The sequence below is a fragment of the Metschnikowia bicuspidata genome (assembly GCF_001664035.1).
Source record: "Metschnikowia bicuspidata var. bicuspidata NRRL YB-4993 chromosome Unknown METBIscaffold_5, whole genome shotgun sequence".
Taxonomy (NCBI): Eukaryota; Fungi; Ascomycota; class Pichiomycetes; order Serinales; family Metschnikowiaceae; genus Metschnikowia; species Metschnikowia bicuspidata.
The window spans coordinates 610,606-626,764 of NW_017387735.1; the positions used below are offsets into that span (position 1 = coordinate 610,606).

Sequence of the window (16,159 nt, forward strand, 5' to 3'; positions counted from 1 at the left end):
TGTGTTCGATGTGTTTTTACTTTCTTTGACGCTGGGACAATTCAACGGCTGGATAAGGGGAAAAGAAGAAAGGTAGGTGGATCGGAGCGCCCCACTTAGCGCGCGGCCACCGCTGCAAAAAAATCCACTAATAGTAAACGACGGTACGACGCGTACTGCAGCCTGGGGCACCGCGCCATGCCGGGCAGTGGGCCCATTTATTACTTGCCCGTAGTGATGGGTGGCAGCTTCTGAGTTGCACATGGGGACGTGACTGGCGGATGGGTAACTTGGTTTCGAATTGAGGCAATGCCACCGAAAACAAGGGCTAGCCAGGTAAAAACATAGGATGTGCGTAGTTCATCTTTGGGTGGGGATTCGCCCATCTCAACCCCACCAGACTGTCGCGAGGCCCGGGCCGCACATAGACTTAATTGGCATGGCCCCAGGATGTGCGGACAAAAAAGAGCACAGACGCAGCTTATCCGGCCGGAGAGCATGAACAGGCTCCATGCTTTAGCGACGAGATGCGTGTTGTATTTCCCTAGTGACGAGATGGCGTTTTCGGCCAAATCAGTTTCTGATTTCCAACGTCCCGTCGCGGTCATAGACACCGGGGTTCCGCACATACGGATCTAGCGCTATGTAGTTGTCGGACAATTGATAACTCAAATAAATCTTATCTTTCAAATACCGCGAGCTTGCCTCTCTATCGGTGGAGCAGACCCAGTACTTGGTTGTCTCAATGATTCTGAGAAGAATCTCATCCCGCTCCATCTTCAACTCATAATACCGCGCGTCCTTGGGCTTTGAGGGCAGCGTATGCTCTGGCCCCGGCTCATGGTAAGTGAGCTCTCTTTGGTCATCTCCTCCGAGGTATTTCGGAATGTACTTTGGCTCAACAAACTTCTGTAGGTCGTCGAAACTCTTGGTGAAATGTATTTTTGATGCAACCACTGGGTCGAGCCAGTTCTTAATAATGTTCCACACCGTGGAGAAGATCCAGGGAGCATTGTGCACAATGATAACGCCCAAGCTCTCGGGATAGTGGGCCTCGAAAATCGAGGTCAAGAACTTCACGGGCGCGTTATCGGCGTTTTTCAAAGAAAACCCGCTGAGATCGAACATCAACGAGCACAGATCGACTGACTCGTTGACTTCTCTCAAAAAGAGCCGGCACCACTCGATGATCAACAAGGCATAGCGTTCCGTACCGGCCAAATCAGAGTCCAGGGCAAAGTGTTTTCGGGATTGGAAGATGAAAAGCGGGTTCTGGTCCCTGTCTTGTCCCCGAATGAACGCTTTGTTTACCATGAAATTCTTCACAAACCCTGGGTTTTCCCCAGTGACTACAGATGGCGCATCTCCTTCTCGGAGCAACTCTTCGACTGCAACATCGTGTTTCCGCCAGTTGAGTGATTTCACTAGCATTTTAACTGTTTCTTCGCAGTTATTCTTGCGCGCTCTAACAAACCGCAAGATGAAATTATCAATCAAATCGTTTTTGAGTGTACCGACGAAGCAGCTGTGGATCTCGGAGGGCTTATAGTCTGCGAGAAACGGGAACACTGGTTTTTGACTTTTTGGATCTACCATCTCGGTCTTCAGAATCTTTGTTTTTCTTGCATTTCCTTCTGAAAAGTCTACTAAAGTACCGTCAAGCGAATCAGAGGCTGTTTGAAATGACACAAGAGACGCGTCTTCTGCATCCACACAATTGTTTGCCAAACTTTCGGAGGAGTGAGCAGCAAAAGTTTCCACGGTATCACGCGACGGAACTAAGACTTTCTTGTACTTGAAGTGATTTTCTCTCAAAGCGCGTGTTCTCGTGTCACTGAGTCTTTTTGAAGATGGTTCAGGGCCCAGCTTCTTCGAGAAATAAGATTTCTTTTTCTTCGGCTCCGTAATTGCACTGCTGTGTCTTTCTGCTCTGTTAGAGATCACGGAAGAAACCACAAAGGCGTTTTTGTTTCGAATATCATCGGGGGTCAAATCAACAGCATAGCCCCAGTGGATCAACAAAGTTGCCCAGCATTGCTTCAACACGATTTCTTGTTCAGACTCGAGTGACTGGATTCGACCTGGTCTATGTTTTATATTGGAAGGATAGACTGGTGGATTTGTGGACATTTAAAATGATGGCCAGTAGTATATCTGTTACTTGACGGAAGCTTCCTGAAATCTCAGCTCGCCCGATCGCACCTCTTGCCTAGATTATGATCCCGGACGCCCCAGCTTCAGTACGGTATAAACGCGTGTTCAAACAATTGATGAGAACGGGAAAAATTCATGTTCTTTAGTCACGTTACCAATATTGAACTCTTCGAATATATTTGAAGAGGAATTGGGATCTTGTTCACGAGGTTGAAGCCAAGTTTGTTCCAGCTTCCCTGTTTTGATCAAATTAAGCGCAGGTATATCACATACTCAACGACTGCAATTACAGTAAATCAGTAAATTACTCTATTTGCCTAAAGACTTCAAATGTACTAAACGCAAACACTATCTCCTTCTGGGACGCATGTGAGCGAGCCTTCTGCCGTTGAAGTTAACTGCCGGTTGTGGAACACCACCCACGGGGGCTCCGAATGCTGGTGGAGTACTTTCACGACTGGCTTGTCCAAAACTACCAGGAGCACTGTTGAAAGCAGGTCCCCCTGTAATGTTACTTGAAAATGAAAACCCAGTCGACTGCGCTTGGGTTTGAGCACTGTTTATTTGTCCATTCTGGGGCTGTCCGCTTTGAGGCTGTCCAAACCCGCCAAAGCTTGGTGTGACACTTCTAGACGTACCACCAAATACGCTCGATGGGGCTGTTGCATTGTTGAAGCCTCCAAAGTTGGTTGACGCTTGGCCCGCATTCTGGCCTTCGGTCCCAAATCCAAACCCTGGATTAGAAGGAGTGGCCGGTCTGCTCCCGCCAAAAGACGACATCGCCGTGTTGCTGAAGCTAAAACCAGTACCCGTAGCTGTAGCAGATGCAAAAGCCGCTGGCAGCGGACCTGGTCCCAATGGCTTAGCAGGAGTTTGCGCAGAAAAGTTGAAAGCAGGGGCAGGAGCATTATTACTTGCTCCGAAAATCAGAGCAGGATCCGCGGTAGCGCTTTGTCCAAAGTTAAACGAGGATGTACTTGCAGAGGGTTGCGTTGGGTTTGAATTAGCGAAAGGAAACGAAGGCGCTGGTGTTGGTTCTGACGATGAAGTTTGATTTCCAAATACCACGGGCTTCGAGCCACTCTCAAACATACCTTGTTTGATACCTGGGAAAGTTGGCTTAGTGGATTCTTTACTCTCTGCGGCAGAGGATGGTGAGTTTTGTGATTCCGCTTTGTCGGGTTTCGTAAAAGAAAAAGAAGGTGCTTCTTTCGTCGATGTTGATGAGGATGCTTTTCCAAATGAAAACTTTGGTGCATCACTATTAGCAGCCACAGGCTTCCCAAACGTAAAAGTTGTCTTTTCAGATTGCCTTGACTCTAGCTTCGAATCCACATTATTAGAAGACTCATTTTTGGCGAAAATGCTCGCGGCGGAAGTTCCAGGCTTTGCTCCAAACAGAAACAACTTTTCACGAGAAGAATCATCTTTGGTTGAGCTCTGGTTGGCCAATGTCGAGAAACTCAGATTATTTGTTTTCAAAGCTGCGGGAACAGAATCACCATCAGAGTCTGGGGCTCTTTTCTTTGAACGAGGCTCTTGTGCTTCGTTTCCTGATGAAAATGTGCCCAAAGATTTAGATGGAGCTCCAAAATTAAATTTAGATGGCTCCTTTGTTTGCTCAGTTTCATTTGCTGGCTTTCCAAAGCCTTCAAACTTGGAAGTGCTTTGATGGGTCGGATCGCCATTGCCACCAAAACTAAATGCACCTTCAGTGGTAGGTTTTGCGCCATTGGGGCTATTCTTAGTATCTTTGGAATCAAAGCTGAACGCAGGCTTGTTGCTTGTAGAAGATTCAAACTTGACCCCAGAAATAGCGTTTTGCGTTTCACTCCCCTTGTTCCCACTTGCACCAAACGAGAATGTGGGGGTCTTAGACTTTGTGTCTGAATCGCTGTTTTTGATAGAAAACATGGATGAGCTAGCGTCAGTCTTGTTATCCTTATGACCAAAAGAGAAAGTGGGGGGCTTATTTACGTCCTTTTGGGTACCGCTTCCAAAACTGAGAGTGGACTTCTTGCTTCCGTCCTTTGTGTCAGTGTCACCAAATGAAAAAGCTGGCTTTGCAGTTTCATGGAGATTCTTGCCTATCGTAAACGGCTTCGCGGGCGCAATTTGACTTTCACTCTCTCCATTCAGTTTTTCAGGCGCAGTGAACTCAAAAGAGTTTGACGAAGCAGGTGTTTCCAGTTTCTTAGTTGACTGATGTGCATCATCATTTGTTGCATTTTTTGGTTCCGGTTTCTGACCAAAAGAAAATAATTTCTTTGAGCCGATCACCGATGGTTGCGCTAATATTGATTTTGTGTTATCATCCGACTTCACAGCAGGTGTACCAAAAAGGCTTCCCCCAGAAGTCTCCGCGACCTTCAATTGAGGTTGTTTGTCTTCAGCCTTATTCAGTCCCAAAATAGAATTGATCTTGTCCTCTTTAATATCGAATTTGAATGCAGAACTTGGACCAACTGAGTCTGGCTTATGCACCGCAGGTACATCTTGAACTTTGATTCCATTAAAAACATTTCCCTTTTGCTTGAAGTCATCATCGAGCGATTCCTTCGTTTTACCAACCCGTAGAGTAGTTTCAAGTCCCAGGCGCTGACTGATAGACCCGCGCCTCTTCAAAGACACATGATGAGGATCAGCGTCCGCGAATAATTCTTCGCCCTTACTCTCAGGTTTGTTCGTAAATTGCGGTTTGTTGATGGATGCCAAAGCCCCTTTGAACTTCAGATTAGCGTCCAATGCGATATCAGCTTCTGAGGGATCATAGAAAAACTCACCCGAGAAACCTGAACTTTTCTTGCTCTTCCTTTGTTTTCTGTTTTGCAAAGCGAGCTTTGTTCTAAGGGAGTTGAAATTGAGTGACTTATCAAGAAAATCTTTGGTATGAGTTTGAGTAGACGTATCCACTTTGTTGTTGGATTGATGCATGGAAGTCGTTTCATCAGGGTCCACCATATACTTAAGCCGACTATGCAAAAAATCGGATGCCTCCATTGATTTCTTCATTTGCAATAAGTGATAACGTTCTCTTGGGTCCAAATGGATAAACGATGGACGAATAAGGTTCCCGGATTCATCTTCGTATATAGGTGTGTAGTCCTGTTCTACTATTAAAGGCTGTAAATTGTTCGTATAGCTTGTTTCAGAGAAGTCTTGAGAAGGTTCTTGCTTGGAAGCTTTCGGTAGAGCTCGAGTCTTGGGTACATGCACACTGGGCGAGCTTTTCCTGGCTAAATGTTCCTCGCCGTTCAGACCCAATCTCGTAAACTCTCCCAATATATCATTATTTTGCTTTTGAAAATAGGCCAGTTCATAGAGCGATTCAAGCATGCCTTTACCAGCAGATGCACTGACAGACGAGCGTGGGATAGACAAGGTCAGACGCTTTGCGTTGTCGTGAATCAACTTTTTTCTCTTTTGCGAAACAAAAGAGTTGGGCAACTCGTCATTTCCAGAAGCAGAGTTTTCCAACTTCGCTTCTATTTTTTCGGCAAGTTCGTTAGGTTTTGAGGACAGCCTAAAGAAGACATCCTTTAAAGCAGAGAACACTGATATTAGTCTTCTCTTTTTTGATTGAGTTTCAGGGCTACCAGAAAGCGGACTTACAGAACGTTTCATTCTGATTCTGTTAATCACAGCTCAGTTTCCAGTCGTTTCACGGATATAGTGAGTTGAAACTAGCTTTATTCTGATTGCTTTTCAAGTTTGCTTTGCAAGCATGCACTTTTTCGTCATGGAGATCGATACTACACTGATGGCTGCGCGCTCACACCCGTACCCCCAGGAGTTTAAGGACAAAAAAACGCCAATGTAAGAAAATTAGATGCCGCAAACCGTGTAATTGATCTTTTCAACTCGAGCTTATTGTATTGATTAGTATAGAACGTAGAATTATGCACGGAAATCGTCGCTATCCAAGCTCCCCATGTCAAACGTTGCTTTGTGTTTATGGGCTTCCTTCCCGGTATTGAGATTGAGTGTCTGACCAGCGTTTTCGAATACGCTTTCAGGTGTGGCATCATAGTAGTCCTGTGCGGGATTTTTAAGCTCCATAAACGGTTTATTCTTCGTCACTTGATCAATCTGCTTGACAAGTCTGATCATAGAATTCTCGCCGTAGTTCACTCCGTACAGAACTGAAAGTGGAATTATGCCTTGCACCCAGGCATCAACAATTCTTGCGCGTTGTTTAGTTCCCAATCTTGAGATAGGAAACTCCCCTCTCTTGATGAAAGCGACAATGTCAACAATTAAATGATGCTTGCTGAAAACGGTGTTAACAATAATAGGTACGAGAGCAGCAAGACTTTTAGACCTCCTTGCCTCGCATACCACAATCGTGTAATCAGAACACTTGAATATGCAAGAGCCATTTTTGTAAATTTCAGGGTGACAAGCCTCTATAGTACTCTCTATATCGAGAGGAAAATGATGAAGCCCCATTACCTCAAACGTATCTGAAATTTTACCTAAAACAAAAAGAGGTTGGAATGATGTGACTTCCTGATCCTTTCCATTTGAGTGATTCTTTGTGATTGAGATATGATGCAAAAACCCGAGGTCACCTGTTCGAAGATAAGTTCGGTCTGTCTCGTCTCCCGCAATTTTTCCCGCAAATTGTCGTTTGATAAAATTGTCAACAGGGCCCTTTGGTCCGTTCGTGAATGAAGTGAGATTCGCTTCGGAAAGAACCCAAATTTCGCCAAATTCCCCTTCCCTACATATATTGCAGGTTTCTGGATTTACAATGGCAATTTCTGTGCAGATGGGGACCATCCCCGAATCTTGCACTCTCAAGGCGTTTGGGTTTTCTGCTTGGTTAACTATCGAGATGTAACCCTGCCTCAAGGCGACAGGGTCCAAAAAGAGATCAACCGGAGCAACAGTCATGTAGGACCTCGTGGATATAATGGGGTTGAAACAATGATTGTATACTGCGGACATCGCAGCAGCTTTTAGTTTGGCGGGCAGGAATATGTTTGCAATTTTTCGGAGCAAATCAATTTCAACTCTCCCATCAGTGCTTATCATCATGTTTTTCAATGTCGATAGGTTGAAACCTTTGGGAGTGAATTTGGCCACTGCATATTTCAACATTTGTTCGGTAACGAATACATCCTTTACCTTGTACTTTGCAAGGGACAAAAAAAAAGATAAAGGATTTCCTGCAAAATTTACAGGCGAACTGAGATAAGTAGTTGTTCCCAAATAGACTCCTAACAACAGTGCCTGCACAAATCCGATACCTGAAGAATGACGAACACAACCAACAATGGAAGAACTAGATGAAAGATTACAAGTTTCCTTGAAGACCTTGCAAATGTTGATTATGTTCTTGTGACTTAAAGTTGCACCAACACGATAGTGATCCGAAGTGAAGTTAAGCCACACCAAAGCAGGCATATCGTCTCTCAAGTTAGCATTGGGCTGATACTTTGCAATCTTCAAGTTGAGGTGCGCCATATTGGATATTTTTGTTAATTTGGTTGTGTTCTTGATTCGAAGCGGCTTCGCCCTTCGGTTGTTCATCTTCTTGAGCGGATCTGCAACGGGCCCATTTTTCATGAAGCGCTCCACATCATCATTGACGAATACCTCTTGTACATCAAAGTCTTTAATAACACCCACATAAGCCGGGAAGTCTTCCCCGATTCTATTTGAGTCAAATGGCAACATTGGAATCGGAATGATCCCCAACATTAGACATGCGTAAAGGATGATATTGAACTCTTCTGACAAGGAGTACATTAAGATGACAAACTGACCGGGTCTCAAGGTGGTTTTTTCAATGATGTATTGACAGGCAGCATAAATTCTTTGCTCCAACTTTTTCCATGACAAGGGTTTGGACCCGCTTTTCCCAGTAGTATCAATATTTTGATAAGCGATAGCATCACCCGAATTAGCGAAGCGGTGCTTTAAAAGATCGATGATACTTTTAGATTCGGCACGGGAATCACCCATCGTAGCGTCAATGACATTCGGTCTGTAGTCCATACTAGAAAATTGTGGAGGAAAATTCTGAAGTGATGAGTTGCGTAGCTGCGAAGCAAAGGGTGACCATATACCGCCCATGACATCTTCACCACGAGGTATCATGCTGACTGATTGATTGATGAAAAACTTGATAAATTCCGATCGCAAGGTTCCTTCCAAGAATCTTTTTTTGCAAAGCATGTTTGCGATCTCCAAACCACCACTTCTCATGATTTTAGGTAGCGTATCGCAATCGACAACTACAACACAAAAAAGTCTCAACAGATGGCGTTTCTTTAAGGCATCAAAACACCTCTTAGCAATGACATTGAGGGTGGGTTCATTCAAGGGAACAGCACTGTAATCGAATTTATCCTTGGATTTTGCGCTGTTGTTAGAGATCGCTTCAGGATCGTCAATAACTTTCCTCATAATCTCGGCCTCAACTATCGCCACAGGAAGGTATTCATTGCCAATAAAGATATCAAATATTGTGCAATCATACACTTGCCTCACCTCATTCGCTAGTGTTGTTAAGAGATGCGATGAATAATGGTACCTCATAGTGGTCCCAGAAGCCTCTAAATTAAGCTTTTTCTGCAATTTGTGGTCCATCCAACTAAACCTTTGCCTGATCCGATCTTCGTAAAGTCCAAGTATATAGACTTTTCCATTGTATGTGAAACCAAGCAAACCTGTCCGGAGAAATTCCATGTCTAACGTGCCGTTCGCTCCGCGACACTTTGCATGAAAGACCAGCTTGGATTCTTTTCTCAACCCATAGAACCCTCCGGATAAGCATGGACTATCAATCCAAATTTCTCCCAATTCACCTTTGAGTACTACTGATGACAGTTCAGGATTCACGACTGCAAGCGTGGCATCAGGAAGTGGATATCCAAAAGCATCGACACGCAAAGTGTCTGAGGTTTGCTCGTCCGAGTCAAAAGGATTTGTTTCAATGATGCAGACTTTATTTTGCGAAAGTGCCTTTTTGTCGATCACGACAGAAGAAAGGTCATCTCCTCCATTGCTATTGATTTGAATCCCTAAGTTCTCCGAGTGGCCCAACCAGTCCCGCATCGAGATCACCATTCCTCCGTATTCACTCAACGTAAGCATTGGAATGATTGCGTTGCGTGACTGTGGGCATCCCAAAGGTTTTAAATATCTCTCCGATAACACCTCAATAAACTCCCCATCAACAGTGAGTGCATCAACAAGTACCCATTTTACCGAAGAGAAATCAACTCTTTGGGTTTTCGAAAAATAACGCGTTGCGTTTGGGGCTTTTTGGTAATCATAAGTAACACGCTTTAGTCCCAAGAAATCGGCAAGAAGAAGATTTGCATGAAACTTGGATATGATATTGGCATACAATCCTTGCACTTCCATAACCTTTGGAGGCGCCCAAACCAAGAGATTCCCTGAATACATGGAAAACATGATTCCTATGATGAGTCCAATTGAAAGACGGATGTCCATGGTTGCTAGAAAAACTTTTCTTTCTCTTCTTAGGACCTTTGGTGATTGTACAAGATTTCCCCCAGATTCCGGTAAACTCAGCAACGACGTGTCCAAGCAGTTCATTTGATGAGAAATTGTTCTATGGCTTACTGCAATACCCCTCAATTCGCCAACAGGAGACCGGGAAAACCCCACATACGCTAAGTCATTTTTAGAACCCCCAATTTCTTTTTTGTGTCTGCCGTACATCGCGTCTTGTTCGGACTTTTTTGCAGAGCCCAAGTCTGTGGTTCGCAAGCGTGAGATTTTTGATGGCCAAACAAGAGGCATGCTTGCTGTACTGAGTTTCTCTAGTTCTTTAGACACAGACTCAGACATCAAGACTAACAGGGAAGATGTTGAAGTCAATATATCAAACATCTCTGTCAAAGAGATATCGTTGTGAATAGGAATTGCGGTAACATTAGCCATGAAGCAGCCAAATAGTGCAACAGCAAACTCACAGACCTCATTTTCCTTGTAGAGCAAGGCGACTGTGTCGTTAGACTTGAACTGAGTTCTATGCTTAAGCTCATGGGCCACCTTCAATGATTTGAGGTAAAGCTTTTCCCACAGAATGGATTGCTGCGCTTTTCCTTTTGCATCTAGAACCATGAAAACGTGATCCGTGGGAAAACTTTGGGCACGCTGTTTCAACATGTCCATCAACGCTTGCTTTGGTAAAGATGACGTGTCGGATATCTTGCGGGGCAAAAGGACTTTCTCTAGTTTCGACGGGTCCATTGCAATATTACTATTCAGTGGCTGATGTAGTTTGTTAATCAGTTGCATGATTTCCTCCCTTCTATTGATGTAAGTCCATTGGTCTATAGTCTTGTTCACGGTGAAATCTTCTTCTAGTTCCTGAAGTAGTAGTGCCATATCCGGTGGAACATCCGGCGACCCACCTGCTGTATACGCTGTAATACCGGCCGAAACATTAGAGCCTATCGGTGCGCTCAGTTGAGGAGGGCCGGTACCAATATTCATCTCTAATGAGGTGAAAGCTTACACTGTGATGTGCGACAATGTGAGACTGTGGGCCGCGAACTTCTCACTTTGGTGGCAGGTCGAAGATTCGCTACGCCACGCATATAACAGCTGAACCCAAGTACAAATTCATAGTTATTGTATCGGATTACTATTCACTTTACCAGTCTACAAGTCTGATTCGCATTCTTGTTTTATAGACTATTAATTCGTGGAAGAATTGGTTAGGTCATAAGCAGAAGCTTTTCTACCTGATTTTGGAAGAAAAAAGAAGCTTAACCTATGCCTGATTTGGCAAGGGTTGCGAAATCACGAGGGTACGACACCTCCAATGACATTCTTTACTCCGAAAAGCTGCACATTGATGAAGATGAATTGCAATCACCACCAGAGGAACCGGCTGAGTATGTCCATATAAATGCTTGTCGTACAAATTCCCACTGACATGCTCTGATTGTTGACTTATATCAAGCTTTGGTATCAAATTTCAATCATGGGCTAAAATAACCCTCTACAAAATTTTCAAGTTTGAATCTCACCTACCTTTTCGCTTGCTCATGGGCTATACCGGGGCCTTTGTAAATCAAGTGTTCGGGTACGGTAATCCCTCTCTCATTGCACACCTCTAATAATCTGGCATTTTCTTCTTTCAAGCTATCAATATAGTCGGCACTTTTGGTAAGAATGTTCAACTCAGAGCGGCTCTCCTGAGATGAAAGACTGGGAGTTAATTCCACTATGCGGTCGAATTCCATCCGAATGTTCTCGCGCCTCTTTTGTTCCGACGCTATGTGGTGGGCCTGAATAGTTAATATCAAAAGGAGCAAGAAACCATCTGAAAAAACTCACCTTTTTCTCTTCCTCTGTCAAGCTCGCCTTTGTAATGTCGTCCATTGATGGGGTAACTGAATGTGGTGAAGCAACACTCGAAAAATGTGGGGTTCGTGTATTGGTTTGTACACGACCGGGGTGTGTTGATTGACTGTGGCTCCTTGAAGATTGTGTGCCATGATTTGGACTTACGCTATTGCCAAAATGAAATTGTGCCTTGACATCTAATTCAGTTTTTCCAAAAAACAATGGAGAAAAAAGAAATCTCCCGGGGGTGAGTCGAACACCCGATCTCAAGATTACAGTCAAAGATTACAGTCTCGCGCCTTAGCCAGCTTGGCCACCGAGAGGATTTCGATGTCTCATTTTTAGCGAGTCATATAGTACACACTTTAAAACTCCAAAGCCAAAAGGAGTTACTTGAGAGAATAATTCGTTGAAATATTCACAATTTTTTAAAATTAAATTTGAATATTTAGTAAAGCCTTCAGTTTTGCGGAAAACAATCTTCAAAAATGCTTCACATGCTGAAACAAATCATGTTCAAAATTTGTACTGAACGCTACAACGTTAAAACACGATGTGACCTAGATTTTCTCATCGAACTGAATACCCATCGAAGACCGAATGAGCACACACTATTTTGTGTAAAAAGAAGTCTGGTAAAGACATATTTTATCAAAATAGAAGCAAGAAAAAGGCACAAAATAATGTTTTGGAGAAAGAGAAACACCATGAGGGACTAGGGGTTGGAAACTTTCATTTAAAATTGATGGTTCCCCGAAATATTGACAAAAGATTCCAGCAAAAGTCCTTACGATAGAAAAAAAGTGCTTTGAGGTCAATAAAAACCGTGAAATACCATGCGTTTGCGGACGATTTACCTCAATGACATGGACGACTATGAAAAACCAGAAAACTACTTCACAGAATTCGAGCAAGTGAGCAACAGCCGAATGAACCCCGAAAAATCTGAATTTCTCGGCATTCAATTGAGAAAAATCCAAGAAAAAGATTCAAGAAACTGATAGCCCTAGAAACTGATAGCCGTAAAAAGAGGTGTAAATGTCCATATTTTGTGCTCAGTTCAAAACAAGATATTTGTTCTGCTCTTTCATATAAGGAATTGTTACACCAGTTGATTACGGTAAATCATGAATGTCAAATACATATGTTCTGCGGATTTTGAGTGCATGTTTATTTATTAGCTTTCGGATTGTATAGAGTATGTTCTGCAACAGAAACATCGCAGCAATGCATCAATAATACCCCCATTTTTCATCACCATACCGGCATATTTGCGGTCTCTTACTCTTCTTAGCTATGCCATTTGTTGCTTAAAAATAGATTCCATGCTACTAATTGTCACTCAGCATTGAATTTTTTGGCTATCGGTGACACATGACAAGGTCCTAATAGTTATTTCGAGCTCATTGGGACCTTTGACATTTTTCCACTCTGAAAAATTCAAAAGGGGAGCACCTGATGAGCCGGCATGAATCGTTATGTTTCGCTCTCGGTGTAGCTTCATCTCTTTATGAAGTAAATTTGTTTCCAATTGCAACTTTCGACCAGGATTGACGGTACACATGATTTTTTCTTCCGAAATGTCAGTAAATCCAGCATTGCTTCCTGCGTCTACCTCGACTCCCAAAAGACTAGCAAACAAGTTAAGCGACCCTTGTCTGAGTGTAGTCTTTTCGTATGAACGCGCTACGAGACTAGTAGTTTCACTTAAGGAATTGTCAAAGCACCCATCGAGAGGAAAGTCTTCACTTGCATTTGCAGGCAAATTTTGCCTAGAAAATTGAGTTTGAACATAGTGCTTGCTGTGGTAAATTCTGTCCTTCAACCGCTTTGGGTTGAATATTGCCGTCAACTCTTGAAAGAATGTAGGATCGTGAGCTTTTTCGTGCAAAAATTTTGGTAGTATGACCGAAGATTCATTCTTCACAAAAATGACACTGTGCTTTCCGAAATCATCCGGAACTAAGTCATCCACCGATGATATGTGGTGCATGTCGAGTGGCTGAACCTGCAAGCGGTTTTCTGCTCCTAACGCGAGGGCGAGCCAAAGGAGTAATGCGGGAGAGAAGAAAAGCATTTGATGTATTCAGGGACAAAAAGACAGTGTGGAAAGAAGAAGATGGGAACAAAAAAAACTTCTGGGGAAATTATAGCATTTAAAAATGACCCGTGTTTTTTAATATGGCAGACCGAAAAAGTTGCCTTCCAGCATGGATGCAATGTTCCGCTCAAAGGTCCGCGAAGTATAAGACTTGAATGACAAGATCAAAGAACTCAGTTTCAACGAATAAAGAAATAGACAAAACTAAACAGACCACCCGGGGATTTGTGGAAATATGTAAAAATATGTAGGAAATTCGGAAGACTTATATGCATTGGTCTACTTCCAGATAATTAAAAAGTCTCCAGTAATTAAATATTTCGGTGTACGGGTGTCCGTACGTGAAAAAAACTGTCCGCTTCAACATGAAGTCACGATTGTCTAAGGAAACTAAGTTAACGATGCCCTTCAGATTCCCCGTAAAGTTTCAGCTTCCGCAACATTGCTACCTCAATGGAAGAGTTATCAAAGACCATTTCAAAAGACTTCAGTATGCCGAGCATGAGGTCACAAGAAAGGCGTTGAAGTACATCGCAAGAAACACTGAATTACCTGCCAAGGCCAGGTTGGAGGCACAATTACAGCTCACGGCCATGCCACATTATACAAGCATAACCCAGATCAAAGATAGGTGCATTGCTTCTGGTCACTCTAGGGCCGTCATTTCTGACTTCAAGTTGAACAGAACTGCTTTCAGAGAAAGGGCCAGGGCCGGGCAGATCCCAGGTGTCACCAAAGCCTCGTGGTAGCTTGGAACATATGTATATAAAAATAAAGGATCAAGGAGAAAGAGCACAGTATACCCAAGTGCACAACCATTATACCCGAGTTGTGTGTGTTTTACTATGACAAGAAACTCGGTGGTTCGGAATGACTAAAGAATACAACACTCGCTTATCTGTATGTATCACGCATCGAGAATTGTGACGATATTCAGCAAAGTTCCGACCAGGTTTCGAATCAATGTTGTAAAACTTCTCAACTAGACCTTGTGAATTTCTTGAAGCGAGGACTACTGTTGTGCTCAAGCACCATAGTCACAAGAACAGAGACTTGTTCATGACACTGACAAAGAACGTCGAAATGACTGGTACCGCTACCTTCAGATGTTTGGCTTGTCAGTTGCATGGCCTAAGCTACTACTGCCCGACATGCTTCGGAATAAACTCAACTCCGTACAAACATAAGAGTAGATCACCTTAATAAAGGTTCCTCTCCGTTACTGCCGTACGCTTCCGGTATCAAAATTACTAGGATAAGCTTATCAGTCTCATCCTCCGAGCCAACGGCCTATCCCGCGTCAGGCGACCTATCTCGCCTAGACAGCTCTATTATCCTGTGGCCTCTCCCACAAGTAAGAGGTAATAGCCTCTGAAAGATCCAGTTAAGAATAAGATACGGAAAGTATTTTGATAGATGGCTGATATTTTACTGCAGAAGTAGGAGACTCATCCAATATACAAGCAGCCTCCCGTCGTTCCCAAGAGACTGACTAGACCGAGCAAACCGGTATGAGACAATAGAGTTTTGCGAAGGATGAAAAATACACGACACTAAACAACATATTACAGATGTGAGAAATGCAAAATCATGCGAATCTAGTAGATACAATGCTACCAACGAAAACTTGCGCTGGGGCAGATCAAGTGTGACCTCCCGAACTTATTGCTTATTACGGAGCAGGTCAAATTCGGATATCTCGGCTCGGAACGCGCAGGTCAGGCATACTATCGCGGCCCAACTTCGCGCCAAGCATCACAGCGATGACCCAAAAAGTATATTGAGGCCTTTTTCGGTTTGAGGCTCCGTGAGGAGAGAATGCATCGGGCCATTGGATTGGGGAAAGGATCACAAATCCCACGATTGTCAAAGGCATCCATCGCCCAATGACAGCGAATACGACCATCGCCAAAATAAATTATTGTAATTTCTGCTACAAAAGAATATTCTGTTTTTTGGGCGACCGAATACATCAGTCTTCCGTCTTATTAGTCAAGACTGTCCAGCCGAGCTGATCCGAAAGCGGCTCTTGATGGACGTGGGCGAGAATGCCACACGTGCCTGCACAAGCTTTCGGGCGGTCACGTGCATAGTCGTTTGCCAGCCCCTAATACTCAACGGCGTTCATGCGTGGAATACAAAACCATTTACCCCAAAGCTCGCTTCCCAGAAAAAGAGAGATCATCAGGCGTGAGGCGGCTCAAATTACGTATGGCCATAGTTCTATTGTTCCAGCACTTTTTCCGGTGCTTGCCTTTGGTACTGCATCGGCGCGAGACACCCCCGCTACCACAGTTTTAACACGGCAAAACGTTCATGGCAATGCTGGGGTATAGTAGTATCCTGCATGGATCTGACCGGCCTGCGGAGACGTACTTTCGGCTGGCACTTCATCTCGAGATAAGCTCAACGTGCGCGTGCTCGAATTTCTGTTCTTTTTAATAAGCTTCTGTCACTTCGCTATTTCCTCCTGGTATTTCCTTGCTCTTGGACTTTTCGCCTTCTTGCGATTCTACGAGCACTATTGCTTAACACCTATCCCACCACCACCAAGCTGCCTTTTGCTCTTATAGCGAAATACTTGACCCC

General features: G+C 43.8%; 5 protein-coding genes and 1 non-coding gene across 6 annotated transcripts; 1 reads left to right on the plus strand and 5 right to left on the minus strand.

Moving 5' to 3' along the window:
- Nucleotides 1-552: 552 nt before the first annotated feature.
- Nucleotides 553-2,109, minus strand: METBIDRAFT_44566 (uncharacterized protein; the record flags this gene model as incomplete). Its single annotated transcript, XM_018857810.1, has 1 exon — nucleotides 553-2,109. One exon carries the CDS (start codon nucleotides 2,107-2,109, stop codon nucleotides 553-555), a length of 1,557 nt encoding a protein of 518 aa, XP_018710488.1.
- Nucleotides 2,110-6,030: 3,921 nt separating this feature from the next.
- On the minus strand, nucleotides 6,031-10,611 carry METBIDRAFT_84038 (uncharacterized protein; the record flags this gene model as incomplete). Its single annotated transcript, XM_018859236.1, has 1 exon — nucleotides 6,031-10,611. The coding sequence occupies one exon, from the start codon at nucleotides 10,609-10,611 to the stop codon at nucleotides 6,031-6,033; it is 4,581 nt and encodes a 1,526-aa protein (XP_018710489.1).
- Nucleotides 10,612-10,880: 269 nt separating this feature from the next.
- INO4 (Ino4p) lies at nucleotides 10,881-11,754 on the minus strand. Its single transcript, XM_018855033.1, has 2 exons — nucleotides 11,461-11,754; nucleotides 10,881-11,411 (listed from the first exon to the last, which is right to left on the minus strand). The coding sequence occupies exons 1-2, from the start codon at nucleotides 11,503-11,505 to the stop codon at nucleotides 11,151-11,153; spliced, it is 306 nt and encodes a 101-aa protein (XP_018710490.1). The 5' UTR covers nucleotides 11,506-11,754; the 3' UTR covers nucleotides 10,881-11,150.
- METBIDRAFT_t195 lies at nucleotides 11,707-11,792 on the minus strand. Its single transcript has one exon. It is a non-coding gene; the product is annotated as a tRNA-Tyr (tRNA).
- A 1,019-nt stretch (nucleotides 11,793-12,811) lies between these two features.
- METBIDRAFT_12994 (uncharacterized protein) lies at nucleotides 12,812-13,546 on the minus strand (the record flags this gene model as incomplete). The annotated part of the gene is made up of 1 exon (XM_018854289.1): nucleotides 12,812-13,546. The coding sequence occupies one exon, from the start codon at nucleotides 13,544-13,546 to the stop codon at nucleotides 12,812-12,814; it is 735 nt and encodes a 244-aa protein (XP_018710491.1).
- Nucleotides 13,547-13,971: 425 nt separating this feature from the next.
- On the plus strand, nucleotides 13,972-14,319 carry MRP2 (mitochondrial 37S ribosomal protein uS14m; the record flags this gene model as incomplete). Its single annotated transcript, XM_018859032.1, has 1 exon — nucleotides 13,972-14,319. One exon carries the CDS (start codon nucleotides 13,972-13,974, stop codon nucleotides 14,317-14,319), a length of 348 nt encoding a protein of 115 aa, XP_018710492.1.
- Nucleotides 14,320-16,159: the final 1,840 nt, after the last annotated feature.

What these genes read in the sequence shown, in the direction of transcription:
- INO4 (XM_018855033.1), bottom strand. Translation starts at nt 11,505, where the DNA reads ATGGACGACATTACAAAGGCGAGCTTGACAGAGGAAGAGAAAAAG. An exon ending in TGACAGAGGAAGAGAAAAAG is followed by an intron (nt 11,412 to 11,460) that starts GTGAGTTTTTTC and finishes TTAACTATTCAG; the next exon opens with GCCCACCACATAGCGTCGGA.